The sequence below is a fragment of the Panthera pardus genome, unplaced genomic scaffold (assembly GCF_024362965.1).
Source record: "Panthera pardus isolate Hobbes unplaced genomic scaffold, ASM2436296v1 HiC_scaffold_7, whole genome shotgun sequence".
Lineage (NCBI taxonomy): Eukaryota > Metazoa > Chordata > Mammalia > Carnivora > Felidae > Panthera > Panthera pardus.
This window is the reverse complement of record NW_026527002.1, coordinates 38,735,732-38,747,604: the sequence shown is the minus strand read 5'-3', so window position 1 is coordinate 38,747,604 and position 11,873 is coordinate 38,735,732. Positions and strand designations below refer to the sequence as shown.

General features: G+C 44.5%; 1 protein-coding gene across 4 annotated transcripts in view; it reads left to right on the top strand.

Moving 5' to 3' along the window:
• The first annotated feature begins 486 nt into the window (after positions 1-486).
• RUNX1T1 (RUNX1 partner transcriptional co-repressor 1) overlaps positions 487-11,873 on the top strand; it is a 141,675-nt gene continuing 130,288 nt past the window's right edge. The window contains exon 1 of one of the 4 annotated variants that reach the window (XM_019453440.2): positions 487-634. In XM_019453440.2, coding sequence (XP_019308985.1) covers positions 607-634 — 28 coding nt within the window. In that variant the 5' untranslated portion in view covers positions 487-606. Of the gene's footprint in view, positions 635-8,454; positions 8,658-11,873 lie in introns of those variants that run through there. The other 3 variants (XM_019453438.2, XM_019453439.2, XM_019453442.2) reach the window with 3 other exon arrangements.

The window sequence follows — 11,873 nt, the reverse complement described above, 5'->3', positions numbered from 1 at the left end:
CACCCCGCCGCGGGCCCTCCCCCCTGCACCTGGTAGCGGCCGCGCCGCCGCCTCCCTCCCGAGCGGCCGCGGCGCCCGGGGCGCGGGCGCGCGCCGGGGCCGGCCTGGTGCGGGCGCTCTCTGCGCACAGCGCGCGGCGCTCCTGCTCCCCGGCGGACGCCCGGCCGCCCTGCAGATAAATGCGTCGCCTTCCTCGAGAGTGAGCGAGGGCGGGCGAGGCAGACGCAGACGCCGCCTGTGACAGTGGCAATTCCCTGCGCCCCACATCACATTTGTCTGCCACAGCAGCAACAACAGAAAAGCGGAGGGAGGGAGGGAGGCGGGAGGAGGGGAGCGGAGCTCCGCAAGTCTTGGGTTCTGCGTGGAGGCTGCGTTTGGCTGGCGTCCCCGACCCCGGGCTTTTTGCACCGCAGCTCACAGTGCGCAGCGCCGGACGGCCGCAGGCGCTCTGCCGGCGACTCCGCGGCCTCGAGGCGAGCGCGCGTGGGCGAGTGGCCGCGGACACTCTGGCCTCGCTGGGGAAGGAGCGCCGCGCCCTCGCCCCCTCGCCCCGCGGGCCGGCCGAGACGACGGGAAGTTTTATTTGCAGCTCGGAGCCCGTGGCGGATGGTGGGACTCTCCAGCCCAGTGCAGTGTAAGTGCCCGCGGGAGGGCTGGGCCGGCGGGCGGGCGGCGGGGACGGGCCCCCGGCTATTACGGTTAATTATTATTCTGATGACCGTCATCTTCATTTGGATTATTCGGCCGAGAGGCTGCAGGCTGTGCTTGTCGCTCAACTAGGGTAGGACTACACACGGGGCCGAGGGGAACATCGTGGGTGATTCCAGTAGGAGATGACACTGAACTTCACGGGTCAGCTAAAGATGCAATTTTCGCTCTTTGATTCCCCGCGCAGTCTTTTTTTACAAATATTTTTTTCTTTCCCCTCTATCATAGCGGCATGTAAGCAGGAAGATGTTGCGTAGCTCCCACCCCCCACCCCCGGACAGAACAACTGGTCAAGGTGCCCACGGTGCGTTTGGCAGGTGGCCCTGAACCAGCGTCGTGGGGGGTTTTAACTAGAAGGGAGAGGCATGTTTCGATGGTGGAAAACTTAGCTGTAAGAGCAGGAGAGGCAGAGTGTTAACTTTGAGACCCGGCTGCGACTGTGGTCCGGGTGTTTTTAGCGGCATCTGGGCGCCCTGCGCCCGCCTGAGAACTTTCCCTGTTACTACTGGGCGTTTGGGGTGCTCGAGCCGGAAGCCCCCGGGTAGGGGGCGGGCGGAGTCTCCCGACCGGGCATCTCTCACCCCGGACGGGTCCGGGACTCCATCGCCGGCGATCGCTGGGCAGCGTCGCACCTGCCTTGACCTCCGCTCGGGGCCCTCGCCACTCGCCCTTTGGGGGGGCTCCCCTCGCATCCCCGACTCGGCCTCGCGGCTCCCGAGCGGGGCGCGGAGCATTGTGCCGGGCGGCTGCTGCCCAGCGGAGCGCAGACGGGGAGCCGCGTCCGCGAATTCCTTTCGTTTTCCAGAAGCCGGTCTGGTGAGGCGCCCGGGCCCCGCTGCCAACCGCTCTCCGCGAACCTTAAAGGACTGGGTTGGTTGGCGCGCCCAGACCCCTCTCCCGGGGCGGACTTTGCGCTGGCCAGGACGCCTTAAGCAGAGACGGTTGTGTCGGCCCAAAGCGCTTAAGTCCATTTTTTGAACCCCCCGCCCCCCCCCTTTTTTTTCCTTTCCTTTCTTTTCTTTTCTTCTTCCTTTTTTTTTTTTTTTTCTTTTTTTTTCTTGGTAAGGGCGGTCAACCCTTGGAAAAGTTTGAGTACTGGGATGCCGGGAAGTAGGATGTGAACCAAGACTGTTACTAAAAATAGTATCCACCCCCTCCGCCCCAGGCCTTTCAGCTTGCAGGGTTTGCCTGGGGAGCCTCGCAGCCCTCGATCTCCTTATTCCTTGCTGAGCATAGGGGAGAAGTCTTTAGAACGTAGCCTTTTTTTTTTTTTTTTTTTTTTAAAGATTGGGCACCTCAAATCCCAGCTTGCCCCAGCCTGGCTGCTGCTCCCTGAGGGAACCTGCAGAATGTCGCTTTAAGGAATAGCTACTATTCCTTGTGGAGAGGGTCCTGCACGACCAGTCACTGAGGCCAGGGCGAGGGAGTGAGGACCAGGAGAGCTGGAGAGGCCACTTCAGACCAACTTCATGTGCTTAATGTAACTCTGAGCCCCCTTGAATTTTTAACTTCGCTTCCCTTAATTAATCTGCCCAGGGCCTGTGTATAAATGGCTGTCCACAGCTGCTGCAAATTGATTTATCCCCTGATAAAGGTCGGGTTGCTGACCAAAGCATTTTCTTTCTACCTTCTGTGTGAACTGAAATCTGTTTTACAGGTTTTTGTGTTTTGTTTTTTTTCCCCCTCTCCTAGTCTCCTTTTAAACATCTGTATGCTTTTTAAGTGCACTCAGTGGCTTTTATTATCTTCCCCCTCCCTTTGCATAAAACAGGAGTGGAACTGGTTCTGTGCCCAGTGAGCCCACACTCACTAGAATACAAATTGACCAGCTTCTCTGTGATAAACGGTTTGTTAGTGTTGGGGGCCTCCTTTTAGTTTATCGCTGTGTTTTGCCTTGACCATGTGAGTATTCTTCTGTGCCCAGTTTCTCCTGTCACACAGTTCCTTAGAAAAGGTCAACAAACACCATTGTTTCTTAAACCATCATAGCCCCAACCTGGGTGTTTATGTCAGCTGTGATGTGGACAAACAGAAGCAAATTCATACTTCTGTGGATTTTCCCCCTGATTTCTCCTAAAAGTCTAATTTGGTATTAACATTACAGGGGCTTTCAAATAGCATAGGTAGGGCTGTCTGGTTTCCTTTCCTTTTTTTTAGTGGTTGTTATTTTTTAAGGGAGGTCTGATCATCTCACCCAGGATTCATCAGGGAATCTTAGTTTGACCCAGGCTTTTCTTTCAGCCAGGATGGATGCTGAGGAACTTGAAGACTATCATTGATTTACTTGTACTGCATTTAACATTTGGTATTTCTTTGGTTTATTCTTTCAAAAGAGAAAATTCCAACCCAGTAACCCAGGAATCAGGCTCATTCTGGGTGCATGTTAAAAACCGACTTTACCTAAGATTTATGCTAAGAGAAGAACTTTATATTAAAAGCCTTTGTTTAAGCATTAATAATTTTGTTGTAAACCATTTAGACAGCACTTTATGTGGAAAGCTAAATATTGAGTGGGAGCATTTGAGTGTGTATTTCTCCACACCTAGTCCAGTTCATACCTAATAAAAGCAATGGGGAAAATGGTCTATTTTTTCCTTAATGTTTGGACAACTCAAAGCAGCCCAGAAGTCTTTGAAATGATATTTTCCTTTGTCAGCGTGGTCTCTGTGACCCACTAACACTTGCTATTAATTTGATTTTTCAAAAACGATTCTTAAAGGACCTTCCTAACAAGAGGCATTATACTTGCAATACAATGCAAACTGCACTATTCAATTGGAAGTTGCTGGAGAGAGTAGGGCAGTGTGTGGTTGCAGCCACAGCACTGCAGCTTTTTAATATTTTCACAATTTGTCCTTCCTGAAGAAAAGTGAAATCTTGCTCTTAATGCCAGCATTGGATGATGAGCTCTCCCATCGAGGGTGTTAGTCTTCATGTTTGCAGAGAAAAGAGCCCTTCAAAATTGCAAAGAAATACACAAACGTAAGATGCCATTATCATTTATTTTATTGGAAAATAGAAGCTTAGCCAAAAAAAAAGACTCACTTTTTTTCTTTTTTTTAAACATTGAAAAGGGATCACGAGAAAGAAATGCTTCCAATAGGAATGCTGGCCAGTGGTTGTCAGTTTAGGACATTCTTCACTGTCAAATCCTGTTTCTCACTTCTTTGATATGAACATCAGCTGACAGGCACTGAATACGGAGCCTTCTTCATTGAGGTTTTATGCAGGCAACATAGCTCTTCATAGCAAAGCAGTCTGAAAAATTGGCACCTGCAGGATTTGCATGTGAAAAAAACCCCGAGTCAGTTGCATTTTACTGGAGTCTATTACTGTAAGTTATGTAAGTTCAGTGAGAAAAGCTATTTATTGCTGTTTGGGTGTTTAAAAGTTCTTTTGTTTTATGGACACCTTATTCCTCATATAGTGATCCACAGGCTTTATTGATAGCAGAAGCAGGGAGACGTGATCTCTGGCTTCATACAAGTGATTTATTATGGAACGGAGTAATTTTTAACCATGTGCTTACAGAGTGCACTTATAGTCATAGTTAATTTTTTACACGTGGCTTAAAAATGATGAACTTAATACAACTTTCAGAGTCATCGATCAGAAGTTAAATACATAAAATTAAGTGAACATAAATATCCTTTGAAAGCAATCCAGGATTTTAAGTTATGTTCTTTACTAGCAAGTTAAATCTGTAAGAAAAAAATTAAACCTGTCATACGTCTAAACTTGAGGAAAAACGTGCCCCCCCCACCCCGCACTTGTTAAATTGTCACTTAAGTGCCTTTTAAAAATATCATATTTGACCCTATTTATGCAAAATAATGAACAACGTTAAATCCACTGAAACACCTTTGTGAACCTGGTATTATCCATCACTGGGAATATTTTATCCAGAATAAGTTATTATTACCCAAAGAGACACCTTCCAACTTCACTTTTTTACAGCCATTAATATAAGAGTTCCTAAATAATGTTTAAAGAACAGTGAACATTTTATTAAAGCAAACATTAGTTCAGTTTAATGGAGGTAATTGTAAGTGATAAGACAGAGCAGGTTATCTCTGTGTTGTTTAAACAGAAGGAGCTACTTTGCACCATTTCCAGTGGCCATCTGTAGAAGAGAAGGGTTTGCACCTGTCTGTCCACACTAATTATAGATTAGGGCCAAAGAAATGAAATTCGAGGAGGTTTTCAGCTAATGAAATCCATACTGATTTTATTGTAAATGCGTTTTATGTAAAGAGGGTGATGGTTGAGTTATGAGTGAATAAATCGGTATGTAGCTGCTAGGCACTTGGTTTTGAAGCACAATTCTGCTGCATTAACCTTTGATATTCAAAAAATAAATAAATAAAAAGGACAAACAACTTAGGCATGGATGCTAGCCTTTGTTTGCCATCCCCAGCTACAATTTAGTGAGTAGCAGTGAGGTTCAGTGTACAATTTAAAAATGTGCTGTAAAGCAGCTTAAATGTTAAGAATATTCTAATGTGTTGAAATGCAGATGAAGAAGGGAGGTTTTGTTTTAACTTAGGTGCGTAAGACATTAGAACATTAGAAAGCTTTTTTTCTTTTATCTGCATTTCTGTTTCACATCCATGAGAAATTAAAGCAAAACGAGTGAGGAATGCGTTCTGCAATGAAAGGTCACATGAATGTCTACCACATCTGTTTATAGTAATTATGAACATAATTAACATAAGAATTACAAATGAAATAATGACAAGCTGAGCAATGAGATATTATGCCATAATGGTCATATGTTGGAATTCTCACATTATAGCACACTAGAATTCACATACTCAAAGAAAGAAAGAAAATGCTAGATTTTTATCTGAATTAATGCTCCCAAACTTATCTGCCTGGGGCAGATGGACTTCTTGCTCTTATAGGAAGGTAACCTATTATTAAGAAAAGAACTAGTTGAAATTAAGATTTCTGGTCTCCAGCTTGGACTTTAAGACAGCTGTGATTATAGAAACCACTTTCTGTTGTACGCTGATTCTGTGATTATACTTCTTGATTATTATATGGCGTTCTTCTTCTTTTTTTTTTTTTAATTGAACGCTTTGCAGCAAAGTATTTGCTTTGGAAGAGAGTCATGGATTCTTCCCATTTGAGAATTGGTTGATCTTTTCTAGAACTGTGAGCCAAAAGTCAATGAACAAACAAGGTGGTACTAGGAATGCTGTGCATTTACAGAATAAGAACATTGGCAGATTAGGTTTTGCACAGTTTTCTTCCTGCCTTTAGTGTTTGGATGCTTAAAAAAAAAAAAAAAAAAGTGAGCCTTTTCTGGGTTTGAAAGTAGGAGTGCATTGTTTTGTTTTTCTAAATAGCATTTTGTCCCCCAAAGAGCTTGTAAAAATGTAGTGGGCATTTGTAAGTTGTATTTGTTCTCTTCCTAGAGTTGTGTTGGTTTTACAGGTATTTGCATGTCGGCTGTGTCCAAATTGATCTAACTAAAATGTAATAAAGAGGAAGGTATGTGTGATTGCGTCTGGTTATTCTGAATGCAGTTTTCTGTAACAGCTAGAGAAAAGGTGAAAGGTGAGCTTTTATGAGAACTCAAATGATACTCCAGAAATCTGTTATTCAACTTAAAACATGTCAGAATGACCGATTTTCACCCATTTAAAGTTCACTTGATTTTGTAAGGTGCCCTGCCAAATGGCTTACTTCCTACACTTGCACCCCTCTCTAACTACTGAACCTGGCCACTTTTTGAAGATTTATGGAGAAATATTACCTTGTTCTCGTCTCAGTGATAACCACGAGGTTTTCCACATTATTGGATTACTGGAGGATTGTGGCAGACCCCTTTTTATCTGACATTCATTGCATGACAAGATTTTTCACACGTGCCCTTCCCCCCACCTATGTCCAGCTTATTTTCACTTTGCCTTACCTGTCAAATTTTTTCCTAATTCTTTTCTTGGGGTGGGCGCATGGGGTTGGGTGGGAGCATGGGGTTGGGTGGGGGTGGGGGTGGGGGGTGGGGCCCACCACACATGAAACTGGTTTTTGGCAGAGTGTTCTGCAGGGGGGTGGTGATGAAACAATGCCTCTTCTCAAATTTGTCTCTAAGAGACTGTCTTCCTTTTCTGTGTTTTTCTTTACTAAGTAGCCTTATGCTTCCCTCCCTGCTACCGTTTTGTCCCTTTCTATCCAGATCCGTATATAAGCTATGTTATTACCCGGAGTTTCACTGCGGCTGGGGTTACAGTGTATGTCATGCACAATTATGCAGTTTATTGGCTCCTTCATTCTGAACTTGCTCTCTTCATACTGCAGTGAGAGCTTCTTAACCAAGCTTCAGTGCCTTGAAATACAACACAACCAAATACGCCCCCTTCCCCCAATAAAATAACCTTCTTTGCTGCATTATCTGCACTCCATTAAGGATCTGATCAGATGTTCAGATTGTCTGATGGGTGCATTTAAAAGTGAAAAGGGGCTCCCATGGGACTACTCAGGTGTATCTCCCTCCTGACCCTGCTGGGGTGGAGGGTGAACTCTGGTCTGACGGAGGAACATTAGCTCTTGCTTGTTCTCTGATTGATTCTCGGGCTCTGGGTGGGTGAAGAGCTGTGAAGCAGCTCAGGCTGAGATTGATTGCCTCAATTTCAAATTCCCACCTCCAAAATAGACTCTCAGATGTATACATAGGGAACCCCCTCCCCCAACACAATTTCTGGAGGTGGAGCAGGTGTCTAAGTCACCTGTAGCTACCAATCACAAGTGGTCCTTCTTATCACAGGGATGCTGGCTGCACAAGTCTTCTGCTGGGACACTTTCAAGCCCAGGGAAAGACATTTCAGATCTGTGTCCATCTCCATTGGCATGGGTAGGGGAGGGCTGGAATTTAGGAGTGCTGGGGCCCGCAAAGAAAGGGACAAGAACTTCCACTTGAGGTTGGTCTGGAAGACTGCAGTAACTGCTGTGAGGGCTCAAATAGGTTTGTTTTGCAAATTGTGGCAATTCGAATGGAGGTGAGGTGGTGAATGTCTCATTGTTATGCTCTGCCGAAAAGGGGACTCTTGATCCCTTCTGACCTTGACAGAACCTCCAGAACGGTCACAGTCTGGCCCTGGAACCTGGGCGATGCAGTTTGCTAGTCTGCATTCCTCCCTTTTTCTGGGAGGAGGGGGCAGTTTTGGGGATTGTAGGCACCCCCCAGCGCTGGCTGTCACCCTCAGCCAGCGTTGGGGTACCTTGTGCCCACTGGCCACCCCCCCCCCCCCCCCCCCCCCCGATCCTGGGGCCTGAGCCCCCACCCCCTCCATCCCTTTTGGTTTCTTCCCTCCAGCCTGTGTCTCTCCCCTCTCCCTCGCTCCCTCTCTCTCCCACTTTTCCTCCCTCTCCCGCTCCGTCTCACACGCACCCTCTGTTTATTTTCCTGCTTCCATCTGGGCCCTGCTGATATTGTAATCACCCTGATGCACGTTGGCTTCTCTCCTCTCCCTCCTGCGCTCACACACTCACTCACACACAATGTGCCATCCTGACAAGCCTTTTACTTCTGATAAGCTCCGATGTGTGTTTAATGAATACAAAGCCGCGGTCTGGGTGCCGCCTCGGCTGCGGCCGCCTCTCCTGCGCTCCTTTGCCAGAAGGTAATCTCCGTGAACGGGGAGGGGAGGCGAGCGGGGAGGAAGGAGGGGTGGGAAGGGGGGGGTGGGGGGAGCGGGGAAGCTGCTTTTCTCTTTCCCTCTCTCCCTTTCCAAATGATTCAGAAGTCGATAAGACCAGGAGAAGTGAAGATGTAACATGTTATCTGTCGCTCCTCTTAGCTGGCGGAGAGAATTTACATTTAAAGATTAGCAGAGGGAGAAAGAGAAATCTGCCTTTTGTTGTGTGGGGTTGAGGAGGAGGCATCAGTCCTGGCCTGGACGCTATCTCCCATCACCTCTGCTATCCAGACAGGACTCACCGAGGTGAGATTACCGGAGGGCCTTATCTTTAATTGGGTTTAGTTTTGCCAGTCTGAATAGGTTTAAAGAGACTCGATAAAGGGGGAACAATAGATTATTTATTGACTGAATGCTGAAGCCTTTAGATGAAGAGGGGAGAGAAAAAAGCTGCTTAACAACTTGATTAGTTTATTTTAATTTTTATTTTAAGGTGAGCCTGTCTCTCTTGTGGTGCAGGGAAGGGCCGTGGAACTTAGGCGAAACTGAATGACTTAAATGTCTTATTCTCTCTTCATCCCCCACCCCTCCCCGCTGTCACTACCATCTCCCTTATTTTAACTGGAGTTTCATGTACCCCCTCGGTTTAGGATTGATAAACTGAGCAAAAAGGGTAGTGGCTTTTGGAATTGATCCTTCGTGTTTGGTTTTGTGTGACTTGTTTCGAATGGGTGTTGGATTGATGTTAACGGTGGTGGCTACTTGAATGAGTGAGCAAAGGGAATGAAGGCTACTTTTAATATGCAATTGGTTGATTTTATGGTGTGGTTTCAACATGGTTTGGAGGAAAAAAACATCATTCTGACTCTGTTAGGTAGATTTGTATTTTGGATTTGAAACACGGAGTTTTTTCCTTGGAGTGGGTTTAAAAAAAGAAGAGTGAAAACATGTTTTATTGACTCAAGAGTGTCTTTCAAAAAATTACGGTATCAACTTTGTAATGTTCTTAAAATGGATAAAAGTGAAGAAATTATCGTTTGCCTCCTACACATCATCAACATAGGTGTTTTCATAGGTAAATATGATCCAGTAACTAAAAGCCTAATTAAAATTTGTTTAAAGCCAGGGGGGGCATGTTTCCTTGTCGAAGGCGGCAGATCGATTGGGTAAGACAATAGAGACCCATTATTTCACTTCCATTGACTGAGCATATTGACATTTCAGGTTTGCTGTTGCCTCAGTGAGCATGATGAAACACTGAAATTCACAGACCAACTGGCCAGAGTGGCACATACATTACCGTATGTCATTTCTGCCTTCAGGTTACCTTATCACCCAGGCAGAATGGGAATGGACAACCCGGAATCCTTCAGAAGGGGTAGAGCTCTTTTGCCTAAGAAACCGACAGGTAGCATGTCTCACGAGCACCTTTAATTTTACCCAGAATGGGGTGTCACAGAGAAACATGGGGAGCACTTTTGTTTAAAAAGCTGAGCTGCAGCCCAGCTATTAATCTTGCACATAGTGCATATAAGGATACCCATTTTCAAGATTGATCTTTACCTGGTCTCAGATAACTTCAGGGAGTAGTTGGTCACATCACGTAGGTGTTTACCAGCTTGTGCTTGGGTATTAGCTGTGCTGCCCCAGTCCGGGGCACTCAGACATTAGAGCACCTGCTAAATCTGTGTCTATAAAAGAAAATGTAAGACCCCTTCCAAAATAGGGCCTGACTTCGACTTTTTTGTTTCCTCTTTTCTTTTGGTGGGTACAAAAGCGAAAATGGGATATATATGTATTTTATGCCCATATACATGGTGTAGACCGTAATCAGTAAAAACAAATATGTGTATATTCCAAGCAGAGGCAGAGAAAATAGTAAGTATTTTCGTTATCTTCTTAGTATAATCTATCCTTTTATACACTTCACAGAGTCTTTGCATAACACAACTAAGTATTAGGCAAAACTGAGTCAAAGAAATTTGAGTCATACAGAAGTGAATATGGGGAAAAAAGCAGAAGGGACTTAACGTATTTTTTAAAAAGTTCAATGAAAATATAAAACTATCGTGAATATGCTTTATACACAGCAATTGTTGCCATCAAGTAGGTGACTGATGCCCTTTGCAGTGTTTAGAACAAAACTAGTCCTTTATACCATTTTCATGAAAATGTTAGGTTTCTATTTGATCAGCAGGTGCTGTTGAGATGAAAGCCATGTGTAAATTTTCAGAAGGCCAAAAGTGTCAATTCAGAAAAGGAAAGTGATAAGAGAAAATGCAATCAGTTTTCCTGTTTTCAATTTGTGCAGGATTTGAAGAGCTGTTTTGTTAAACCGCTGCATCTGCTCCAATATGAATATTGAGCCACTTCCACTAAAAATAACAGCCTATAATTTGGAAGCTACTGCAGCCTTTTGTTAGTGTGAGTGGGTTATTTAAAAACAAAAAAACAAAAAAAAAATTAAAAAAAAAGACAATTTTCTATTCTGACAATCTCTTGCCTCATGTGCATTTTCATTTGTTGGCACTTTTAGCCTCAGCAGATAAATGGTATTATGCAATTAGGACCTTATCTTGTTTGACTGTGAAAGAGGTTTCCATAGGTGAAAATCCTGGTAATATAAAAAGGGTTCACACAAAACAAAATTTGTTTTTAAATAATCTGCTTAAATATAGTTATTTAAGTTGAGATATCTGTTCCTTGCATTCTCCAGTACTACAATTTTTAACTTGCTGCTGACTGTTATAACAAAGTTAACACTATTCCGTTGCATACTGAGCATTCTGTGATTTATTTCACCTTTAATATACCTGCAAATGTAAGTTTAAACTAATCAGGGATATTTTACCTAACAGGGCTTTCAGAATCATTTTTTTCATGCTTAAATAAAATGATTAAATTATGCTTGAGTGCCTGCATACAAAAGGTTTAGCTTCTATAGTACTGCTAATCAAATAAGTTTTATGGACAGGGAAAGCACCACATTAGAGAAAAATTGGATGCATTCTACCAGTGACATTTCTAGGAGAGACAAGTTCTTTTTAAATCATCTAATATTAATTAAGAAAACTCTCACACATCTTAAATAATCATAATAAAAATAATAGTTCATCCCTTTAATAAGAAAACGAATGGCACTGCTCTCCATGTAAAACTGGGCATAGAGAATTAAGGTAGGAGGGAGACTGATGACATTTGGATCGGGTTCAGTATTGACTCTGTCCACAACAGCTCTTGGCTTGACTTGAGGCTAGAGAAATTGGTCCAGGTGGAGACGTGATCACTCCACAGGCTCAGTTAGAGCTATGGCTTGACACTTGAATGGCCAGACACACTCTTCACAGTTAAGCTCAGAGTATCTCCAGAATGGATTAAGGGGAAGACGGACATGGGGACACAGTAGTAGGATGGATATTAACAAAGGCGGCATTTCTTCTGCAATGCCTGCTCAAAAGAAGAGGTAGGAGAGGTGTTGAGTGTGTGTACCTGTGATCACATGTATGTAACCAGCCAAAGAAT